Source organism: Rhincodon typus, chromosome 34 (genome assembly GCF_021869965.1).
Source record: "Rhincodon typus isolate 14 chromosome 34, sRhiTyp1.1, whole genome shotgun sequence".
Taxonomy (NCBI): domain Eukaryota; kingdom Metazoa; phylum Chordata; class Chondrichthyes; order Orectolobiformes; family Rhincodontidae; genus Rhincodon; species Rhincodon typus.
The window spans coordinates 19,081,077-19,105,930 of NC_063365.1; the positions used below are offsets into that span (position 1 = coordinate 19,081,077).

At 44.2% G+C, this 24,854-nt stretch overlaps 1 protein-coding gene and 1 non-coding gene across 2 annotated transcripts in view; one reads left to right on the forward strand and one right to left on the reverse strand.

Moving 5' to 3' along the window:
- Window positions 1-24,854, forward strand: part of LOC109918255 (PH and SEC7 domain-containing protein 1-like) — a 163,179-nt gene that overhangs the window by 68,840 nt on the left and 69,485 nt on the right. The window contains exons 5-7 of the mRNA XM_048616198.1: window positions 2,407-2,518; window positions 3,878-4,376; window positions 15,649-16,170. Coding sequence (XP_048472155.1) covers window positions 2,407-2,518; window positions 3,878-4,376; window positions 15,649-16,170 — 1,133 coding nt within the window. The remainder of the gene's footprint in view (window positions 1-2,406; window positions 2,519-3,877; window positions 4,377-15,648; window positions 16,171-24,854) is intronic.
- trnad-guc lies at window positions 12,129-12,218 on the reverse strand. The gene is given in 2 exon segments: window positions 12,129-12,164; window positions 12,182-12,218. It is a non-coding gene; the product is annotated as a tRNA-Asp (tRNA).

A 24,854-nucleotide genomic window follows, 5' to 3' on the forward strand; every position in this document is an offset into this window, starting at 1 on the left:
GAACCCCCTTCCCCACCCCCATTTCTGAAGAAGGGTCTAGGCCCGAAACGTCAGCTTTTCTGCTCCTCTGATGCTGCTTGGCCTGCTATGTTCATCCAGCTCTGCACCTTGTTATCTCAGATTCTCCAGCATCTGCAGTTCCTGCTATCCCCAGAACATTAGCCTGGGATTCTTAATTGCTAGTGTAGTGATATTACCATTACCACAGCCACACTGCCTGCCCAAACATATTAACGAACTGATGTGCATTGCCAAACGTACAATTATATCACAGTGGTGGAGTGGGGAAGGCTGCCTGGAAATTCCTCTCAATGTTCTCTGCTTTTGCAGAACTGTCATCACCACACTCACCACTGTTTGGAAGGACCTGTTTAGTTCTAGCAAAGTACAGTGTGAACATTCTGATTATTGGCGTGTTAGTGTCAGAGCTCCCTAAACATCCTGGCGCAAGACTATTTTGAAATATAGTTTCTTAACGTCAGACCTACGACATTCAGTCCACAAGTTGCAGGGTTCCACAAAATGCAATAAGATCATTAGCAAATAATGGGAGAAATGTCACATTTTTCATCGTTTGCATTTCTCAAACAACAAACCTAGTTGCTCAATGCAAGGCTTGGAATAAGATGTCAGCAGTCTAATTTATTGTGAATCTTTGATCTATTTGATGACACAATACTCATCCCTGATATTTGTACAGTTTGCAAACATTGCTCAGGATTGTTTGTGTTTTGAAAACATTCATCGACCAGGCTTTCTTTGAGCTGTTCTGTAAGTTTACTTAATTGGATTTCTGTGTACAAGAGGTTGCTGATTATATATGCCCTTTGATCCTCTTAGATACCTCTCAAAATCATCGCAAAACACTTTGTATGCAATGCTATATCTGCCTATTTTGTGTTATTTAACTGTTTTGTAAACTTCGCCAAATACTGTCCACCTGAAATGAGAGTTAACAATTTGTTAAAATGCCACATTTTACCTTGCCAGCGGATCTGTTGAATTCACTTTCAGAATCAGTGATAATAAAGAAATTTCATAAAACAAAGCAGAGATGACAGAGATCACACGCACAAACAGAAATTACTAGAGAAATTCAGCAGATCCGGCAACATCTGGAGAGAGAAAGCAGAGCTGTGATTTTGAGTCCAGTGACCTGGACTGCTGTTCTGAAGAAGGGTCACTGGACTCAAAATCACAACTTTGCTTTCTCTTCACAGATGCTGCCAGACCTGCTGAGTTTCTCCAGTACTCCTTGTTTTCATGTGTTTCACAAGTTGTTAGGGGTTTGTGACTTTACGTGGGGAGGTTATTGAGGGCTATTTCAGCTCCCTCTGTAGTTTTACAGATGGCATTTCTGCTCAACATACACTTATAGTATATCGGTGGAGTAGGGAAAGCCTGTAGGATAAGTGAAAAAGTACTGGCTTGGGTCAAAAGTTGTCTGACATGGAACAGAGCAGTGGTGAGTGTTTTTTTGTGTACAGAGGGTAGTATTCTTCAGGGTCAATCACTGCATTTCTTGAAATAACCGAATGAGTTAGACTTGTTGCCCAGGAGACATCTTGAAAGTTTGAAGATGGCAGAAAACTTGGGATTATTTTGATCTGCGAAGGGGATAGTGATAAACATCAAGTGGGCAAAATCTGGGCATACGAGTGGCAGATGAACTTTAATACAGCGGACTGTAAAGCGATTCATTTTGATGGGAGTAATGAGGGTAGAAAGATTTTAAAAAAAATACGATTCTGAAAGGGCTGCAGTAACTAGATGTCTAGGAGTGGTTCTGCACAGATCAGTTAAACTGCCAGTTAAACTGGGAAAGTGGTTAAGGAGACATATAAGCTTTACAATCAGGGGCACAGAATATGAAAGCACGGAAGTTGTGATGAATGTTATAAAACACTGCAGCATGTGCCTTGTTCTAGGCACTTCACTTTAGACAGACAGGATGCAGAAAAGACCCATGTCAGTGCTTTGAAGTGACTTCACTCACATTATCTGCTTTTGTGACTGGAGTTCAGTATTCTTTGTGTTCCCTTGAATTTTTAAAAATCATGTTAAAGGTGCTACGAAAATGCAAGAAGCTGTTGTTGAATATGAAAATGGGTAAGTTGAAACTGCACAGTGTCTTACTGTATCCTTTGGCTGACAGTACGAATCCACTGTATTGAGTCAGTTTTCCAGCTTCTCACAATGGGCCAGACACAGTAAACCGAGCTGAGCAGTCCCTTGTATTAATGCGGTTTCAGGAGGAAATACTGATTTCCACAGTTAACCCTGGGGCCCACAGTCTACCTGTCAAACTTCAAGAAATCTCAAAGCAGCAATCAGCTATCACTTCTCAACCAGCATGTTGGATCTCAGTGATGAACACTAAGCTCCTTTTATCATTTTATCTTGAAGGCTGAGCCTTGCGTACTGGTTGGGGAACATTCTGAGCGCGCACAGCGGATTGCAAAAGCCAGACGGGAATTCTTTTACGGAACGTCAGAGCCACAGATCCCTGAGGATAAAGGTAAACTGCAAAATCTGTACTACATATGACGTAGGCAGGCTAACTGTAAAGGATCACATTGAAGTAAAGTGGGATCAGGTGTATTGCTACGGTGATGTGTTAAGTGAGGAATAGTGTAGATGGATGAGATCTCCTGTAGGGTTGGTGGGGGGGAGGTGAAGGGGAGAAAAAAACAGTAAAACTGGCAACTTAGACATCTGTCTCATCTTGTCTGTTTCCACTCAAGTCCAATATGCTCATTTTCAAGTATGACGTTTTTTTTATTTGAACTGATTTTTTTTTTTCCCCCTCTGGAGTATGGTATACAGTCATAGAGAAGTACAGTATGGAGACAGGCCCTTAGGTCCAACTTGCCCATGCTGACCCGATGTCCCATTTGCCAGCATTTGGCTCATATCCCTCTTAAACCCTTCCTATTCATATACCCATCCAGATGCCTTTTTAAATGTTGTAATTGTACCTGCCTCCACCACTTCCTCTGGTAGCTCATTCCATTTCACTCAGCTCATTTCACTCTGCGTGGAAAAAGTTGCCCTTCGTTCCCTTTTTTATGTCTTTCCTCCCCCCCCACCTTTACCTTAAACCTATGCCCCTCTAGTTTTGCCCTCCACCTTGGCTATTCGCCCTATCCGTGCCCCTCATGATTTTATAATCCTCTCTAAGGTCACCGATCAGCCTCTAACACTGCAGGGAAAATAGCCCCAGCCCATTCAGTCTCTCCCTATAGCTCAAACCCTCTGACCCTGGCAACATCCTTGTAAATCTTTTCTGCACTCTTTCAAGTTTCACAACATCTTTCCTATGTGTGTGAAGCATAAATGCTAGCACAGATTAAGTTGTTTTTTTTTTCTGTATTCGTTCACGGGATGAGGGCATCACTGGCTAGACAGCGTTTATTGCCCGTCCCTAATTGCCCAGAGGGCAGTTAAGAGTCAACCACATTGCTGTGGGTCTGGAGTCACATGTAGGCCAGACCAGGCAAGGATGGCAGTTTCCCTCTCTAAAGGGCATTAGTGGGCTGTATGGCCTGCTTTAGTACTACATCTTTTGTGTAATGGAAGGATTTGTAGGTTGCTCCACAAGCATTCCTTCCGTGGCTATAGCCACATGTATGAGTGGTTATTTGCCTAACTTGCACTCCCCGAAGAACCTAGTGTGTGTGTGCGCGCTTACTGGTTGCTAGACTCTGTGGACTTGTACAAGTGTTGGAGTGTTCCAATGATATCCACTTTGGCAGTGTATCCTGTACAATATGAAATGGGTGTTATTTTGGGCTTGCGCGGTCACTGTAGAGCTTCTTGCCTCCAGCACTGAGCTCTGTGGTGTTCAGCTCCTAACAGTCTGTTGCCTGCTTTGCAGGTGACTCTAAAACCTGGCAGGTGCTGGTGAATCCAGACAACACCACAACCAGGGAGACAGTGGAGACCAAATGCCAGGGAGCCTCGGCCAACGGATCTCTTGAGGTACAACTAGGCTTGGTCAGTCAAGGCTCAGCCAAAGTAGCTAATGATCTGAGTGCACCTTTGTCAAATGGGACTTCCATGGATTACAAAGCAAGAGACCAACATCGAGCGATGAAGTACTCCGAGACAGATTTAGACGCTGTGCCTATCAGGCGTTACCAGGAGACCAACCTGGATGAGGTCATGGCAGATTACAATGTAACCAGTGCAGACGAGCCTGACAGTCCTCACTACCCAAATTCGAAACTTGGTACTGTTCGGATAGACCCTCCCATTCCTTCAGGAGGCTTCGGGCAAGACAGGACCACTGGGAATCATGGGGAATGCAGAGAAGAGCAATCAAAAGCTGCTGAGGGTGATGTGTTCTCCAAACTGTCCTCTACTGCTGACGAGAGGTAATCCGTTCCAAATGCGTGACAGCCAGATCAGACTTGAAACATCAACCTTATTTTTCTCATTCTGCACAGATGCTGCTAGACCTGCTGAGTTTCTCCAGCATTCCGTGTTTGTTTCTGCCAACAGCAGATGCTTCTGGAGTTATGACTAGAATCACTCTGTATCATGAAATGAAAACAGAAATTGCTGGAGAAACACTGCAGGTCTGGCAGTATCTGTGGAGAGAGAAAGCAGAGTTAATGTTTCAAGTCCAGCGACCCATTTTTCATAATGGCACCTCTTGTCTCCAGCAGTAATAGTGTGTTACATGCATTGGTTAATGTTATGTTAAGGACAATCAAGTAGAAATTATTGATTAAGTAGCTTGAACACATATAAAGAGAGACTGACTGAGTCTGTGGCACAATGGTAACACGCCTGACTCCATATTGTGCTCAAATCATGTCAGATTCTCAGCGCCTTGGATCTCCAGCTTTGGCAACAGCCAGAGTGGCCTGTTTGGTTGCACACCTCCTGCTCTGAGTCTGAAGGCTCCAGGTTCAAGTCCTAGTCCACAATTTAGTAACATGAGAACTAGGAGCAGGAATGGGCCATTCAAGCTTATTCCATTTGATACATTTCTGTGTTCTCATCTTGGCCTCAACTCCACTTTCCTGCCTGCTTCCCATGATCCTTCAACTATTACTTATTAAAAAATTTGTCTATCTCCTCCTTAAATGTATTCAGTGTCCCAGCATCCACCACACTCTCTCTGGAGGGTTGAATTCCACAGAATCATGACTCTGAGAAAAGTAATTCCTCCTCATCTCTGTATTAAATCTGCTACTCCTGATCCTAAAACTATGACCTTTCGTTCTAGATTGCCCCCACAAGAGAGAACATCCTCTCTACGTCTACTTTGTCAATCCCCTTTAGCATCTTATTCACCACAATTAGATCTCCTCTCATCTGTCTGAACTGCAGATGGTATAGGTCTAAACTGCTCAATCTCTCTTCATAAGGCAAAGCCCTCCTCTTTAGAATGAATCCTATTTTAGTGTCACGTGCAAATGTGGCTTTTGTACTTTCTAAAGCAGCTGAACAGCACTACAGGGAAATGCTCAGTTCTGAAGTTAATAATTATTAACAACAGTGAAAGACCAACATCAATCAAATGGCTCCTCTGTCAGTGAGCTGTTCAATAAAACTATTGTACATGAACCTAGTTATTATTACATGGCTATGAGGTTGTAATAAGCAGGCTGACTCCTCCATAAGTACGTATGTTACGTGCATTAAAAAGGCAATAGCATAGCATGGACTGTTTATATGTACTGTTCTATGGGACATCAAATGTTAATTACTACACTGCAGGATGAACAGAGGAACAGAAGGATTAGCCCCTCAAGCCTGTTTTGCCATTTAATAAAATCATGTTTGATCTGTAGCCCATATCCATTAATACCTTTGCTTTACAAAATTGTATCTATGTTGGATTTAAAACTAACAGCTGAGCTAGAATCAACTGTCACTCGTGGAAGGAATGTCCAAGCCTCTGCCTGGCCTAGTGGTATTATCATGAATCTATTAATCCAGAAACTCAGCTAATGTTCTGGGAACACAGGCTCAAATCCTGTAGTGGTAGGTGGTGGAATTTAAATTCAATAAAGGAAAGAAATTTGGGATTGAAAGTTTAATGATGACCATGAAACTACTGCTGATTGTTGGAAAAACCCATCTGGTTCACTAACCCCCTTTAGGGAGGGAAATCTGCCATCCTTACCCAATCTGGCTGACATATAACTCCAGACCTACAGCAATTTGACTCTCAAATGCCCTCTGGGCAATAAATTCTGGCCTGGCCAGTGATGTTAAGATCCTGTGATTTGAATAAAAGCAAAAATGCCACCGTTTGTGTGTAGAAATGCTTCCTAACATCTCTCCTGAACAGTCTGGCCCTCATTCTCAGATGATACCTTTTCGAGTTCTAGAATTTCTAACCTGTGGAAATGGTTTATCTTTCTCTACCCTGCCCTTTCCTGTAATGTCTTGAAGATTTCAATCAGATCACTGCTTAACCTTCCAAGTTCTTGAGAAAAAAGGGCTTAATTTGTATAATTTCTTCTTGTAACCTAACCCCTGAAGTTCAGGTATCATCCTTGTAAACCTGCATTGTACTCCCTGCCAAAGCCAATCTATCCTTCCTAAGGTATGGTGCCCAGCTCTGCTCACAATACTCCAAGTGGAATCTTAACCAGGGTTTTGTATAACTGCAGCATAACCCCTGTGTCCTTATACCCCACAATGCTAATCACAAATCAGTGATCTCCTACTTCTAAGCTTGGATCCAGTCAGATTGTTGAATAGTGAATCTGCATCAGCAGCAACTTTTTTTCTTTCTTTATTCATTCATGGAATGAGGGACATCACTGGCCAGGCAGCATTTATTGCCCATCCTTAACTGCCCTTCTGGATAATTAAGAGCCAACTACATTGCTGTGGGTCTAGAGTCACATGTAGGCCAGACCAAGTAAGGATGGCAGTTTCCTTCCCTAAAGGACATTAATGAACCTGATGGTTTTTTTCCTGACAATTGGCAATGGATTCATGGTCATCATTACATTCTTAATTTCAGATATTAATTGAATTCAAATTCCAGAACATTACCTGGGTCTCTGGATTAACAGTCCAGCAATAATACCACAAGGCCACCGCCTCCCCACATTTGTACCTTTTAAGAAGGAAACCCATTAAAAATGGACTAATCAGATGGTGTATAAAAAGTTGAGGAGTTAAGTGGTGCCTGAAAGTTTGACTGACATAAGGTTTTGGGAAGGATTTTATGGGTCAGGAAGGATTTAGGAAGAGATTCCCAAAGTGTGACACGATGTATCTCCTATTGCAATAACGAAAGCAGAATGTTGCGTATTCTGGAGAATGTAAGATTAAACAAAATTTTTGGAGAAACTCAGCAAGTCTGACAGTGTCTGTGGAGAGAGAGAGAGAGAGATCGAGCTAATGTTTCAAGTCCAATATGGCTCTTCTTCAGCACCAAGAGATCCGAAGAATAGTCATATTGGACTGAAAATGTTAACTCTTTATCTCTATCTCTTCACAGATGCTGCCAGTCCTGCTGAGTTTCTCTTGGGCTTTCTGCATATTTCTCTCATCAGCAGATGCTTCAGGAGTTAGTAACTAGAATCACTTTGTACGATGGTGCCCCCCCCCCCCCCACCCCAGTCTCTAGCAGCAAATACAGTTACAGAAGTGGGACACAACTGTCTCATGAACAGCCTGTTGGAATATTACAGATGTTCCAGTAAAATACTTAATTGTTTTGCTAGTGTTGCAGGTGCAGCATTTTAAAGAACTTGGTTCCAACAAAAACAACTTGCATTTGTTATGACACAGTTTAATCATTTGAAATACCCCAAGGCATTCCAGAGGAATGCCCTACGTTCTGGGAGTCCTATTAACACACTAATCTGTGATTGTCACGAATGTTCCAAATAATTCGCCAGAAAGTTTGCGATGAGTGATTTCAGTTATTTTTCGACAGGTGGGAGTTCCCTGCTCTGACAACATGTGAATAAAGTTAATGTGTACTACGTATCATAGCTGCTAGCAAGTTGGGTCGGCCAGTTGATCTGGGAGTCTGTTTCAGCGTAGCTATTAACAGATAACCAACCAGAAATGGCCTAGTTTTACAAAGTCTTACCAGTGCAAAGATTGTCTACGGTTTTGGTTTCTTTACTTAACAATTGCATTGGGAATAGTTTACAGAAGGTTCACTCAACTAGGATTCCTCTGAATGGCTCTATCTTATCAGGAAAAATAGAACGGTTTGCCGCTATATTCTTTTGGGGTTTGAAAGAATGAAAGATGATCTTATTGAAACATAAGAGATACAGAAGGGATATAAAAGCAGTTGTTTGATCTGACACAAAATTTGTACATGCTTTTAAAAAAAAGTCACATTTGATTTGATTTACTGTTGTCACAAGTACCAAAGTACAGTGAAAAGTTTTGTTTTGTGAGCAGTGCAGGCAGATCATAACATAAAAGGACATACAGATCATAGGGTGTTTAGACAGAGCAAGGCATATAAGGTTACTGCTGCACAGGAGGTGCACAAAAGCAAGATTAACATTAGATTCGAAATTAGATTCGTCCATGCAGCAGTCTAATAACAGCAAGGAAGAAGCTGTTCTTGAACCTGTTGGTATGTGTGTTTAAGCTTCTATATTGTCTGCCTGAGGTGGGAGAGGTCTTTGATGTTGGCAGCCTTTCCGCAGCAATGAGAAGTGTAAATGGAGTCCATAGATGGTCTGGGCTGTGTACACAACCTTCTGTAGTCTCTTACGGTCCTGGGCAGAGCAGTAATATGACCAAGCCGTTATGGACCTGGATAGAACGCTTTCTGTGGTGCATCTGTAAAAGTTGGTGATTGTTCTTATGGATAAGCTGAATTTCCTAAGCTGCCTGAGGAATAAGAGGCGTGGTTATGCCTTCTTAACCATTGCATCTACATGGGAGGTCCAGGACAGATTTGGTTATTGTCCCTCCTAGGAAATTGATGCTCTCAACCCTCCCCACATCCATTGATGTAGATAGGGGCGTGTCCTCCTCCTTTCTTCCTGAAGTTGGTGATCAGTTCTTTTGTTTTGCTGACATTGAGAAAGAGAGAGAGATTGTTATCATTGCAACATGTCACCAAGCATTTTATTTCCTTCCTGTATTCTGACGCATTATTGTTTGATATCCAGCCTACAATGATTTTGTTGAAGCTTTTCATCTTGCACTCGTCAGAACAATTTGCATGCACGTTAATTCATGGTATTAAATTAAATGAATAATATTATATTATCAATCCGTACTCTTCCCTCATTCAGTATAAATTTCACCTTAAATTGGCATTAAGTTACTAAATAAATTAAATTATTAAATTGGTATTCGTGTGGATTGTTCTGATGAGTACATGATGAAAATCTTCAACGAAATCTGTCTTATTTTTTCCAGCAATATTCTGAAAGGCATTGACAGGGTGTATCCAGTGAGGTTATTTCCTCTCTCGGGAGAATCTAGAACTAGGGTGCACAGTTTAAAAATAACGGGTGTCCCATTTATGACTGAGATGTGTAATAATGCAATGTCTACACTCTCTCTTGAGAATGAGCATCAACTGGCTTTATTGAAGATAACTCCATGCACAGAGGGGGTACCTCACTGTGATCACCACAGACTGCCCTTACTTGTGATAAAACCAGTAACTGTGAATGCTGGAAGCAAAAACTGAAAGTGAAACTCAGCAGGTCTGGCAGCATCTGTGGGGAGAGAAACAGTTAACATTTCGAGTCTGGTGACTGTGTCAGAGCTGTTCTGACAAAAAAAATTTCTGTTCTTGTCCCCTTCCTTGTGATCTGACATCACTATAACATAGCTCTTTTTGGATATGCTTAGTAGTTAGCTACAGTAAAGCCACCATAGGCAACAGGGCTGCTCTCTGAGTGAGACAACCAGTGCTGATTTAATCTGAGGATCACCACACCTCAGGCAAGGGAGAGGTTGAGAAGGGGTTTGGGCGGAACGGTGGCACAGTGGTTAGCACTGCGGCCTCACAGCGCCAGGGACCCGGGTTCAATTCCAGCCTCGGGCGACTGTCTGTGTGGAGTTTGCATATTCTCCGTGTCTGAGTGGGTTTCCTCCCACAGTCCAAAGATGTGCAGTTTAGGTGGATCGGCCATGCTAAATTGCCTATGGTGTTCAGGGATGTGTAGATTAGGTGGGTTATAGGGGGATGCATCTGGGTGGGATGCTGTGAGGTTTGGTGTGGACTTGTTGTGACGAAGGGCCTGTTTCCACACTGTAGGGATTCTATGATGATTCTATGAAGGGAAGTCCTTCAGTTAGTATGGGATTTGAGCCCACGCTGTTGGTATCACTCTGCATTGCAAACTAGCTATCCACCCAACTGAGCTAACCAACCTCCATGCAACAATCCACAAGATAGAGAAATTTCTTCCCTGAAGGTTGCATGTGGAATTCTGTTCTACATATTGTGAGAAGTCTTGGTCAATGAATATATTCAAGGCTCAGTCCTTGATCAACAAGGGAACCAAAGGTTACGGGTCAGGTGTGAAGGTGGAGTTGAGACCGCCATATGATCAGCTTTGATGTTTATTGAATGGCAAAGCAGGCTTGAGGAGCTGAATGGTCCACTTCCATTTCTGTTTCTGTTTCTCATGGTTTTATGAATTTGAGCCCATCAAATCCATCTTTGTGTTTATGCATCCCGTGAACATAATCTTGCACATTGAAAATGTTTTAGAATCATCCTTGATCTCTCTTGTTTATAACGCCCAGAGATGGATTTCTTACTGTTTTAGTCCAGTACTCTATTCCCCGCGTCTCACCTGCTCTCCTTTTTTTTTCAAAAAGAGGTTATATTCACCGTTGGGACAAGGGCATTACTGGGTTGGTCAGCATTTATTGCTTGACCCAAGCTGCCCTTGAGAAGGTGGTGGCTTCTTGAACCTGTGGGTAGACCCACAATGCCGTAAGGGAGGGAGTTCCAGGATTTTGACCCAGCGACAGTGAAGGAACAGCGAAATATTTCCAAGTCAGGATGGTGAGCAGCTTGGAGGGGAACTTGCAGGTGGTGGTGTTCCCATATATCTGGTGCCCTTGTCCTTCCAGATGGAAATGGTTATGGGTTTGGAAGGTGCATCTCTCCGTCTTTACATACCTCTCTCCTTTCACTGTTTCATCCTTTCCTCTCTCCATAGAAGCTTCAGATATCTTCCTTCAAATGTTTTCCAGCATTTTCTACTTCCATTTCAGATTTTCAGCATTCAGTGCCTTTTATCAGCTCTTTAACTGGACTTAGCACTCCCTCTGCTGATGTTCCTTTGTGTTACACCTACTTATCCTGCTGCATCATTGCACAGCTCAGCTGCACACAAGCTGGACTGTGATTCCAGTAATTTTTTTGGTGAGTGATGTTGCTTACATGTCTAACATTAATGGCAACTATTCAATAGCTGAAAACCTTTCTTGTTCTTTCTTTGTTGCATTTTTTTTCTTTATAGTACTTCTCTAATTTTTTTTGGTTTCCTAAGAATTTGATCTCAAGTATCTGTACCTAGGTACCTTTTAGACCTAAGTTGGCGCTGTAATGTAGCGACTGTAAACTTCTTACAACACTTGTTTGAATACATGTGACAATAAAGTTAATTCAGTTTGATTACTGAGAATTGTTGAAGATGTCGCTGTGAGGTTTCCAAAATTGTGAAGGATTTTGATAGAATTCTCACAGACAGGAAGTGGGTCAGTAACAAAAAGGGGCAATAGTTCGAGGCGATTGGCAGAAGATTCAGAAGGAAGATGAGGAGAATTTTTTTTTTCACCACTGAGCTGCGATGGGATGCATTACCTGAAAGGATGGTGTCAGCAGATTGAAGATACAGTGTGGAAACACAGGCCCTTCAACCCAACAAGTCCACACCGACCCTCGGAGCATCCCACCCAGACCCATCCCCGCATAACCCACCTAATCTACACATCCCTGAACATTATGGGCAATTTAGCACGGCCAATCCACCTAACCTGCACATCTTTGGGCTGTGGGAGGAAACCGGAGCACCTGGAGGAAACCCACACAGACTCGGGGAGAACGCGCAAACTCCACACAGACAGTCGCCCGAGCATGGAATTGAACCCGGGTCCCTGGCGCTGTGAGGCAGCATTGCTAGCCACTGAGCCCCAAAGACACGTCCTTCGAGCTGGAATCGAACCAGCCACCTAAGGATGATTAGTAACTAGTCCATGACAGTCCTCCACTCTACCAGCTGAGCTATCGAAGATGCTAACTTTATCAAAAGGTGTTTGGATGGGGGCGGGAAAAAAAAACAAATGTGGAGAAATTTCATGGGAAGTGGGGCTGATTTGATGGCTGTTTTGAATGACTGGAACAGAAACAGCGGGCTAACTAGCCTCCTGCAGTGCTGTATCAGAACATTAGAGGCAGGAGTTGGTCATTTGGACCATCAATTCTTTTCGGACATTCAGTAAGATCAAGGCTGATCAGGTGCTGGTCTTAACCGCCATTTTGTTGCCTGTCCCATAATCCTTCACTCTTTTTAGTAGATCAAAAATCTAGCTAACTCAGCCTTGACTGCTAGCTGGGATGGGGAGTTCCAAAGATTACTAACCGTTGGAAAGGGGAAAAAATAAACTTTCTTATCTCTAGACGTTGGGAAGACATTTCCCATTAGTTGGGGAACCTCGAGTGAGGGAACACAGTTACGGAATAAAGGGCCACTCGTTTAAAACTGAGATACAAAAGAATTTCAACTGCTAGGGGATATGTCTGGAATTCTCTACCCAGAAGCTGTGGGGGGCTAGATCATTGAAAGAGAAGGTGGGTGGATTTTTGGAATAACTGGGAGTTGAGGGCTATAAGGAGCTGCCATGAAAGAAAGATTGAGGCCTGGGGCAGATCACCATGACCTTTATAGAATGGTGGGGCAGGCTTGAGAGCAGTGTTCCCTTTAATTTTCTTTCCTTCTACACAGACCTCTAAGGTCCCTGTGTGCCCCGAAACCTGTTGGTCTTCCAGAGAAAGGAGTAACGCCAACCGAGCGTTGCAGACTGGCACATTCCAAGATCCAGGACTACGTGCTGGGGGACGCACTAAAGCTTGGGGCAGCTGCCGTGAAGGTGCAGTGGGGAAAGACCACCCTCTGAGGTCATCCTGCTGAAGTTAAATGGGGGTCTGCTCAGTTACTGGATCCTCCTGGTGCCTCAAATGCATATAAATATAGCCTGGCTCAAGTAAGAGATGCCTTTGCTTTGTATAGAGTCGAACTTCAGTGTTTGTTTGTTTCCTTGATATGCTACTGTACAGAACTGAACTGCATTTGTGTCTATGTATATACACTATATAAATATGCTTTTATGAATAAAGTGCATTTTTGAAATTTAATAAGAAAGTGACTCCCATATGCAGAATGCTGAGCGCCTACAGCTTTAGAGTGCACGCTGCTTTGAGGGAACGCTGCTTAAGACACTGAATGATCCACTGCTGCTTCTGCTTCTTATTTCTTATCTTTGTCTTCAATGGAAGAGACTTTATTTTGAAACCCCGCCTCTGTTCTAGATTCTTCCATCAGGGAAAAAAATCCTCCCAGCGTCTATCGTGTCCGGTTCCTTCAGAATCCTAAAATGTTCCTATTACAGTCAATGCACGTTCTTCCAAACTCCACTATTTGAGAATGGTGGTAAGGAAAAGCCAGGGAACTATAGACTGGTGAGCCTGACTTCCGTGGTGGGCGACTTGTTGGAGGGAATCCTGAGGGACACAATTTACAGGTATTTGGAAAGGCAAGGACTGATTAGGGATAGTCGAAATGGATTTGTGTGTGAGAAATCGTGTCTCACTGACTTAATTTAGTTTTTTGAAGAAGTAACAAAGAAGATTAATGAGGGCAGAGTGGTGAGCATGATCTATATGGATTTCAATAAGGCATTCGACAAGGGTCCTCATGGTATATTGGTTAGCAAGGTTAGATCATATGGAATACAGGGACAGCTAGCTATTTGGCTTGAAAGTAGGAGACAGAGGGTGATGGTAGAGGGTTGTTTCTCGGACTGGAGGCCTCTGACCAGCAGTGTACCACAAGGATCGGTGCTGGGTCCACTGGTTTTCTTCATTTGTTTTAAATGTTTTGGATGTGAACATAGGAGGTATGGTTAATAAGTTTGCAGATGACACCAAAATTGACAGTGTAGTGGACAGTGAAGAAAGTTATCTCACAGTACAATGGGATCTTGACCACATGGGCCAACGGGCCGAGGAGTGGCAGATGGAGTTTAATTTAGATAAATGTGAGGTGCTTCTTTTTGGAAAGGCAAATCAGGGCAGGACTTGTACACTTAATGGTAAGGTGCTGGGAGTGTTGCTGAACAGAGACACCTTGGGGTGCAGGTTCACAGTTCCTTGAAAGTGGAGTTGCAAATAAGTAGGATAGTGAAGAAGGCATTTGGTATTCTTGACTTTATTGGTCAGTGCATTGAGTAAGGGGTTGGGAGGTCTTGAGGCTGACGTTGGTTAGGCCACTTTTGGAATACTGCGTGCAATTCTGGTCTCCCTGCTATAGGAAGGGTGTTGTAAAACTTGAAAGGGTTCAGAAAAGATCTACAAGGAAGTTGCCAGGGTTGGAGGGTTTGAGTTATAGGGAGATGCTGAAAAGGCTGGGGCTATTTTCCCTGGAGTGTCGGAGGCTGAGGGGTGATCTTATAGAGGTTTATAAAATCATGAGGGACATGGATAGGGTAAATAGACAAGGTCTTTTCCCTGGGTTGGGAGAGTCCCAAACTAGAGGGCGTAGGTTTAGGAAGAGAGGGGAAAGATTTAAAAGGGACCTAAGGGGCAACTTTTTCATGCAGAGGGTGGTGCGTGTATGGAATGAGCTGGTGTTGGAAGCTGGTACAGTTACAGCATTTAAAAGGCATCTGAATGGGTATATGAATAGGAAGGGTTTACAGGGGTATGGGCCAAATGTTGGCAAATGGGACTAGATTAATTTAGGATATCTGGTTGGCAGGGACGAGTTGGACCGAAGGGTCTGTTTCTGTGCTGTACATCTCTATGACTCTAAATGCAGGCCCAAACTACTCTGCCCTGTCTTATAGATTCTCTAGATTAATTCCAGAGATGCAAAGCTTGTCTTCTGAGGAGAGTTGAGCAGTTTAGGCCTATATTCTCTGTTCGAGTTTAGATAAATGAGAGGTGATTTAACGCGGATCTATAAGATGCTACAGGGGATTGACAAAGTAGAAGTCGAGAGGATGCTCCCTCTGTGGGGAAATCTATAACAAGAGGTCATAGCTTTAGGATATAGGGAAGCAGATTCAAAACAGAGATGAGGAGAAACTGTGTTTCTCAGAGTGCAGTCAATGGTAGGACACTCCATAAATTTAAGGTGGAGGTAAATAATGAGTTGAAAGTTATGGAGAGCAGGCAGGAAAAGTGGAGTTGAGGCTGAGATGAGATCAACTATGATTGTATTGAATCACGGAACAGATTTGATGGGCTGAATGGTCTACTCCTCCTCCTAGTTCTTACATTCTTAAGATAAACCTCTTCACCCAGGAATCAGCCGAGCAAATCTTCACAGAACTGCCTTCAATGCAAATAACTCTCTCTGGTTGAAGAAACCATTCCCAACACTCTAGGTATGGTCTCAGTAATGTCCTGTACTATTTTATTCTACCCAGCTTCTCCACCTGCAGGTCACCAGAGGTAGAGGTGAAGAATCTGCCTCCACCAGTTGCTTCAATTCGTTTTGCACGAAGCCTCTCTGAAGAAGGCACTGACACCTTCAGCAAACAATTCGAATCAATCCTGGAGTCCCACTGTGCCAAGGGCACCTCTTATACCAGCCTAGACTCTGTGGAAACCCTGCCTTCTCCCAACAAGAACCATGGGAATTATTTCACCTTTGACTTTCCAAGCCTGACCTCCAAAATCCAGGACCAGATTAAAGAGAACGCCCGGCTGATTGAGGAGGAGTTTTTGCCGTGGTCGAATGCTGATGGTGAGTGTTGCGTGAACTCGACCAAGGACTCTGATTGGCCAGACAGCCCCAGGTGTAAGGCCACCAGAGCAGACAAGAAGCTGGGAGTCAATCCAATGGTGGGCTACAGTAAATCCGAGAACATTCTCACCAGGTCCCAGCTGTACACCGAGGACAACCTGCTCAAAAGAACGCCTGAGGTTGGAGATGATGAACCAAAGTCTGATTATTCCTCAAGGTAGGCCACAAGCCTCTTTAAATCTGGCACGGTGTTGGGTTCCGAGTTCACGCTGTAGACTGGGAAAAACCATTTTGTCGCTGCAGGAAAAAATTGTTTAAAATCCTTTCATGGCCTCTCAGAAAACCATCCCACCCCCATCTCCTCAGGTCCAATAACTTTCTGAGAAGGTGCTTCTCCATCTCTGGTCTAGTGTGTCCCTGATATACATTGCTTCTTTGCTGACTGTGCCTCCAGTTGCCTCTGGAATACCCATCTGCCCATATTCTCTCGCAGGGCCTTCGGTCCCTTTACAATATTAGAGGTTCTTTTTAAAAAAAAAAACCCACAAGTTATTGATGCTGCTGTTGTAGTACTGGGCCCAACCGACTTGCCAGTCATTCCTGGCATTTTGAGGTTTACTGATGCCTGCCAGAGATGATTCTCTTGTTGCAAAATACAACGGACAAGGATGTCACCTTGGAGACACGTTAATACCTGAGAGACCTCCTGTGCCATTCTCAGCGATTCCAAACACCACCCCTGTCCCCTTGACCAAGTGAGTCATCACCAAAAGACTGCTTGCCTTGACATCGATAGTCTACCTCACTGGCAACTGAGCAACCTGTCCTTGTTATTTCGTTTTTTTTGTACATAAGCCCCAGAGGGAGACTTGAACCAAGTGGAGAGAGAAATCAGAGTTAAAAATACTTCTGAAGAAGGGTCACTGGACTCAAAATGTTAACTGTCTGTCTGTCTGTCTGTCTGTCTGTCTGTCTGTCTCTCTCTCCACAGACCTGAGTTTCTCCAGCATTCTCCGTGTCTGTTTCAGCTCTTCAGCATCCGCAGTTATTTGTTCTATTTAAGAATCTATCCAGCTCGGTCTGAAAATATTCAATGACACCACCTCCACCGCTTTGAGGCAGAATTCCAAATTCACACAACCCTATAAGGGGAATAAATCGCTTAATCTCTATCCTGAAAAGGAGGTCCCTAAATTTTAAAGCTGTTCTCTCTTTACGGCCCTCACTGGTGATATTCCCCCATGCCCCAGCTCTGTTTGCTCAACTTGTATCCATTTCATTAACAGCTTTTCACCGGGCTCCTGTTGGATTTTAGACAGGTTTTAATGTTATCAATGTCTTTAATTGTTGTGCAACATTTAACTAAGTTTGTGAGATAACTGAAATGCCTTTCTAGCTATAATATGACCAAATTACAGTAATTGTACTCACTTTAATGATGGCCTGTGTAATTGCGCAGTCTAATTTATCATTAACGTCTACCTCTGTGTGGAGCTGGATGAACACAGTAGGCCAGGCAGTATCAGAGGAGCAGGAAAGCTGATGTTTTGGGTCGGAACCCTTCTTCAGAAATGGGGGAGGGGAAGGGGGCTCTGAAATAAATAGAGAGGGGGGTAGTTGGGCTGGAAAAGGTAGGTGGGATGATGATAGCAGGTAAGTAGTGGCAACGTCTCTAGACTAGAAGCTGAAACTGAAATTGAAGTTGCTGGGAAAACTCAGCAGCTCAGGCAGCATTTGGGGTTGCACAGTGGCTCAGTGGTTAGCACTGCTGCCTCACAGCGCCAGGGACCTGGGTTTGATACCAGCCTCAGGCAACTGTCTGTGTGGAAGTTTGCACATTCTCCCCGTGTCTGTGTGGATTTGCTCCAGGTGCTCCGGTTTTCTCCCATAGTCCAAAGATGTGCACATTAGGTGTATTGGCCATTGCTAAATAGCCTCTAGTGTCTAGGGATGTGCAGGCTAAGTGGATCAGACATGAGAAATGTAGGCATACAGGGATGGGATGGGTCTGGGTGGGATGCTGTTCAGAGGGGTGGTATGGGCTGAATGGCCTGCCTCCATACTGTAGGGATTCTATGATCATCTGTAGAGAGAGAAAGTGTTAATCTTTTGGGTCCAATCACAACATGAAGGGTCACTGGAAACATTATCTCTTCTTTGTCTTCACAGATGCTGCCAGACCTGCTTAGTTTCTTCAGAAATTTGTTTTTGTTTCTGATCTCCAGCATCTGCAGTTCTTTGGTTTTTGTGTAAAGCTCTGGAGACGTGGCTTCAGATCACATGACAGCGGCTAATGGAATTTGCACTTGATTAATAAAACTGGAGTATAGAGAGATAGTAAGAACTGCCGATGCTGGAGTCAGAAATAACAAGGTGTGGAGCTGGAGGAACACAACAGGCCAGGCAGTATCAGAGGAGCAGGAAGGCTGATGTTTCGGATCGGGACCCTTCTTCAGAAATGGGGGAGGGGAAGGGGGCTCTGAAATAAATAGGGAGAGAGGGGAGTTGGGCTGGAAAAGGTAGGTGGGATGATGATAGCAGGTAGGTAGTGGTGGGGATTGGTCAGTGAGGTGGGAGAGAAGACGGGACAGGTCAAGGAGGCGGGTATGAGAGGGAGGGTTGGTCTTGGGATAAGGCCGGGGGTGGGGAGATTTTGAAGCTAGTAAAGTCCATATTGAGGCCATTGGGTTGCAGGCTCCTGAGGCGCAAATGAAGTGCTGCTCCTCCAGTTTCTGGATGGCGTTGTTGTGACACTGGAAGAGGCCCAGGATGTATATGTCGTCCAGGGAGTGGGAGGGGGAGTTGAAGTGGTTTGCGACTGGAAGGTGTTGTCGTTTGTCGCGACAAAGCTAGTCTCAGTGATAGTGACCGCAGTGATATCGTTGATTTTTATAAAAATCAATCTGGTTCACTGCTCATAAGATGTAGGAGCAAAAGTAGGCCACTCAGCCCATTGAACCTGCTGCACCATTCAATATGAGATCATGGCTGATCTATAAACCTCACTTTCCTGCCTTTTCCCTATAACCCTTGATTCCCTTACTAATCAAATACCTGTCTATCTCCAGTCTTGAATAAAATTAGGAAAGGAAATCTGCCATTCTTGCTTGGTCTGGCCTATGTGCGAACCCAGACCACTGCAATGTACGTGCATATGAACTAGGGATAGAAGTAGGCCATTTGGCCCCTCAAGCTAGCTCTGCCGCTGCGTAAAACCATGGCTGATCTGTCAATGTTTTGCATCCTACATTCCCATCTAATCCCACTGTTAACCTTTGATTCTTGTCAGGCATGAAATCAATCTATCCCAGTCTTAAGGATGTTCGATGATCCCATTCCCACCATGTCTTCAGTTTGAGTTCCAATGTTGCACAACTTCCTAAGGGAAAAAAAAATCTCCCTGTTTCTGTCCTCAAAGGATGACCCCTAATTTTAAAACTGTGTCCCCTCATTCTCCGCGAGAGCAAAATCCTTTCCACATCCACCTTGTCAGGGCCAATCAGTTCTCTCCTAGTTGCCCTCTGAAAGTGACATAGAAAACCACTCTATTCAAGGGCTGTTAGGGATGGGCAACAAATACTGGGCTTGCCCGTGACATCCACGTTCCGTGAAAGAGTAAAGTATTAAAAACATCTGTTCACTTTATTTTACCATGCTTCTTTTCTTTTAATCAGTAAGTTATGGGGCAAAGGCAGGTAGGTGGAGTAATTAAGTAAGTAAAGGTAAATTCGCCATAGTCCTCCATGAGCTTATCGAATGGGAGAGTGGAGGTAATGGATTGAATGGTCTACTTTTGCTCCTATGAGTTATGGTCTTAATCATTTTTGTTGCCTGGTCTGTACAATGCATGTGGTGAAAGGTGTTAATTTCAGTAGTGGATCTTGCACTAGTTTCCTTGAAATGATGAGACTAGATCCCAGCATGGCGAGCTGTGAAATATAATTTAGTAAGGTTGGCAATCCTTTTGTTAAAAACAAGTTCATTGTCAACATGTGAGCATGGCTGGCATTTGTCAGCTATTCCTAGTCTTGCTGTCAAAGAGGTGATACACGCTTACAACTCTTTCAGAGAAAAAAAAATTCTCTTAATTTCTGTCCTCAAAAGGTTGCCCCTAAGCTTAAAATCCTTCCCTCTTCCCAGCTCTTCCTGGTGGTACTGCCCTGTGCCCTAGCTCTTTTGCTCAACAGAGATACTTCTGAATAACAACTCTTCAACAGGTCCACCATGAAGATCTCACTTCCTCAACCTCGCCATTCGCCCGAGGCATGGTGACCCTCGGGATAAACTTCCCACCAGTTGTCTCTCTCTAATAAGAGATCTGCCCTATCCTCAGGGACTATGGTGACTACTTCTACCTGGAACTGCATTATCAGTTGTGGCACGTTATGCATGTGCTGCCCAAATATGGAGAACTGTGTACAGTTTTGGTCTCCTTAGCTCACAAAGGACCTCATTCCCATAGAGAGAGGGCAAAGAAGTGTCACCAGACTTGTTCATGTGAAAGTCTTGCCATCCCAGGAACAGAGACTGGGCAAACTGGGTCTGTATTCTCTATAACTTCAAAGCATGAGAGATGATCTGTAGATAGATTCTTGATTGGAGAATGAACAGTCATGGGAAAGGGTAGGAAAGCGGATGTGAGGAGTGTTGGATCAGCCATGATCCTATTGAATGGCAGAGCAGTCTCAATGGGCCAAATAGCCTACTCCTGTTCCAATTTCTTATGAAACCTGCAAACAAATTAAAGGGATAGACACTGGATGCAGGTGAGATACTTTTCCTGGTTGTGGAGAGTGTGGAACTGGGGACACATTTAAAGCCAAGGCCTTTGAAACCATTTGGGAGTGAGATGAGGAGAAAATGTTTTAGTCAGAGTGTTGTGAATATTTGGAATTCTCTACAACAGTGGGCTGTGGAAGTTCAGCGTTTGAGTCTGTTTAAGGTTGACAGTGATAGCTTTCTGATTTGCCAGTGGCATACAGGGTTGTGGGGATAGTTTGGGTAAAAGTATTTCAAAGTCTTCAGTTATCCATATAATCCTGTAAATGGCAGACCAGGATCAAGGGGCTGAATGGCCCTCTCCTGTTCCAAATGCAGCTCCCACTTTTTTGGTGGGTTTGGAATTAAATATAAAATTGCATATGGCATGAGCCTTCCAATGTTTGTACAGCTGAATAAGGCACTGAGGGTACAACATATGTCAATGTCAACTGCGGCACCCACTTAGGCAATGTCATTGAAAATCTAAATCCGAAGAGTCCACAGCCCTATTAAAAAGAAAACCCTTTGGGAAAAAAACCCCATGATAAATGACCAAGAAAAGCACCTTCTCTCTCCCTCCTCCATCCCTGGGATGTTGATTATTGTGCTGCGTTTTCCTGTTCTATTGAGGTCCCTGTAGAATCTGTGCGGGATGTAGAATCGTTGAAGGGGGTAACCCCTTCTTGCTGGGCAGTCTTGCCTAAAAAAAGGACTTGAACACTTGACTCTTAACTTTTCAAACTAAAAGGTTAAGTTGCTATAGTTTTACCAGACCATACGGCCGCCGTCTCCTTAGAGAGAGCAGAATGGTGGTGAGTTTAACCTCAGGGGAGAGGTGGAGAAGGAGAGTCCTACATGGTAACCCATAGCCAGTGGGGGAATGGGACCCACACTGTTCACATCACTCTGCATCACAAACCTAGCCATCCAGCCAACTGACCCCCTTCCAAAACAACCTCCATGTAAGACAAGAACAACAAGGCCCATAAAACTGTCTTGAAATCACTCGCAGGGGCCCAACATTATTTCAATTGCAAGAACAAAATCACCCAAGGCACTCTCTCTGTAATGTATTCTGCAAACTCTGGTTAATGATTTGCTATTTGTAGGTTAAAGGTATGTGACATTCCAATGGAGCAAATAGGTGAAGTGTTTGGTAAAATGCCAATAATTGCTCTCCGGGTCACAGATCTTGGGCTCACTGGTGTCGGGAGGCATGTGGCATTTCCTCACGTGAAGACTGAGAGATGGTGGCTAAGTGGTAATATTGCTGGACTAGAAATCCACGTTATTTCTGTGGGAGCATGTAGACCAGTACAGCACACAAAGAGCAGGAAGCTGGTGGAATTTAAATTCAGTTCATACAATCTGGAATCCAATCTTGTTGATGGTGACCATCCAGTCCACTAATGAGAACAGAAGGTGTTGGAAAAACTCAAGCAGGTCTGGCAGTGTCTGTAGAACAGAGCTAATGTTTCAAGTCTGGTGTAGCTTCTTTAGAATTGAACATGGTGTTGGACTTGAAATGTTCACTCTGTTTCTCTCTCCACAGACCCTGCCAGGCCTGCTGAGTTTCTCCAGCACTTTCTGCTTCTACTTCAGACTCCCAGCATCCGCAGTATTTTGCTTTTATCTGGCTCCCTTATGTACTTTAGAGGAGGAAATCTACCATCGCTTTTTGGTTAGGGCTACATGTGACTCCAGACCTACAGACAATGTGCTTGAGGCTGAAGTGCCCGCTGAAATGGCCCTACATGGTTCAAGGGCCTTTAGGGAAGGGCAACAAACCCTGGCCTTGCAGTGATGCCTACGTCACATCAACAGAATTACAAAAGTTTTTTTTTAATTTATTTGTGGGATGTGAGCATCGCTGACTGGCCAGCCTTCATTACCCGTCCCTACTTGTCCTTGAGAAGGAAGTGGTGAGCTGCTTTCTTGAACCGCTGCATTCCATGTGCTGCAGATTGATCCACAATGCCAGTAGGGATGGAATTCCAGGATTTTGACCAAACAACAGTGAAGGAACGGCAATATATTTCCAAGTCAGGATGGTGACTGGCTTGGAGGGGAACTCGAAGAGGGTGGTATTCCCATGTATCTGCTGCCCTTGTCCAGATGGAAGTGGTCGTGGGTTTGGAAGGTGCTGTCTGAGGATCTTTGGTGAATTTCTGCAGTGCATCTTGTAGATGCTGCACACTGCTGCTACTGAGTGTTGCAGTATAGGAAAAGACTGTTCTACTTATCATGTTTGCAGCGTGACAGGACAACTTTTTAATTAGAAAAATTCTGTCTCTCAGTTTTTGTGGGACAAAGACTGAGGTAAAAGATAAAGTCTCATTGTCCTGGAAGGCCACAGAGGCTGCTCTCTCATTGGGTGGTGGGTTAACCTGAGGGTCACTGTGCCTCAGGTGGGGACACAGGTTGTGAGGAAGAGTCCTTTATGGTAACCTCAGTCAGTCAATCACCATAGTCTTACCAGGCCATGGGGCAGCTCTCTCATTCTGGAGAGGCAGCTAGTGATGATTTAACCTGAGGGCCACCATCCCTTAGATGAGGAGAAGAGGTTGTGATGGAGAATCCTTCAGGGTAACCTGAGTTGGTGATGGGAATTGAACCCATGCGATTGGCACCACTCTGTAGCCATCCAACCAACTGAGCTAACGGGAAGTGGGACTAATTGGATTCTGTACTTAAGGACCAGCTGATACTCGATGGGCTGACTGACCTACTCCTGTGCTGTACCGGACTATGGTGCGGGTCTGGGTTGGAACATAAGCACTGTCTTCAAATGCCCAGAGGCTCAGTCTGAGCTGTAACCAGCTGAAGTAAATCTATCCAGCAATAAGATTATCACTCTCTCATCGCTCCCAGGTCTTTGAACAACTGCACACACTGTCAGGATTATATGAAAGATCAGAAGTGTTATAGCTGAATGATTGTTGGGCAAGGTAATACTAGAGTGGGGGAAGGGGAGGCGAAAGAGGGAGAGGAAAGATTTATATAGCCTGTACTTCAGCAGGCTGTAGAGGAGAATTACAACAGGACAGAATGAGCAACTTAAGGACTCTTTGCCTTATTGTATGTAAAGAGTATCCTGCTTGAGTAAGAAATGCCTTTGGAACTGCAGACAATGTCAAATTCCAATGTTTGTTTTTCTTGATAAGCACAGACTGCGCAAAACTGCTTTGGTACCTGTGAACGTAGATACAGATTTTTTTTTCTTTAAATGAAGAAAGTATATATTTGCAATAAACGGGGAATTGATACCAGGGATGATTTTTTTTTGACACTCTCTTGGCGAGGTAGAAGCGGAGTCTGGGAAAGTTTTGCGAGGAGGATCTGATTTCAAAAAGGAAAGGGAAAAGAGGACACCGAGAAGGGGAAAGGTAACAGATCAGGGAGGCGGGTGACAAGATGAGATTGGTGCAGGGTCCACTGACCTATTACTGAAGGGAGCGAGTTCCCATTGAAATGATAAGGAGGGCAGCCTCAGTGTTTTGTCCGGAGAGATCCTCAAAACCAGAGGGGACGGGGCTGGGGTTAGGGAGGGGTCTGGTGTAACCATACAAGAAGGAAGCTCAGTGAAGCAGCAACAATATCAGCTCCCGTGCAGATTGAAAGAGAGGCTGGAATGAGAGAGAGAGAGAGAATAAATATAACTGAGGTGATCTGGCAGAGAGACAGAAAATACGTGTCGATCTGATCTCTTAAACTCCGAGGGATCCAGGGGGAGATCTCTGCGCAACTGTAAGGGGCGAAAGCACTCGGGAATCTGAAGGATTTCAAGGTCACAGCTTTTAAAGCAGGCATGAGAGTCCGGATCCAAAACCAGCCTCCAGCCTTTCATGTTGTTGGGCAGCAGTGTGGATTGAAGGAGAGACACACAGATAGAGAGGAAAGAGAGCTGCAGGTAGAATGTGAACGTGTAACCAGCTGCCTGGGTAGCCCACTCCCCTGGTAAATCTTGATTTGGAGACCTAGAGAGGAGGGGGATTGTCCCCCTGCCCCCAGGGGGGTAGGGGAAGGAAAAGCTGGAGATACAGTGGGTCTTGCAGTGACTGAGCTGTTGGTGTGATGGCCGATGCTGCTGGCAACCTGTGCTGCTGGCAATATCCAGAAGAGAATGGACATGCCCCACAC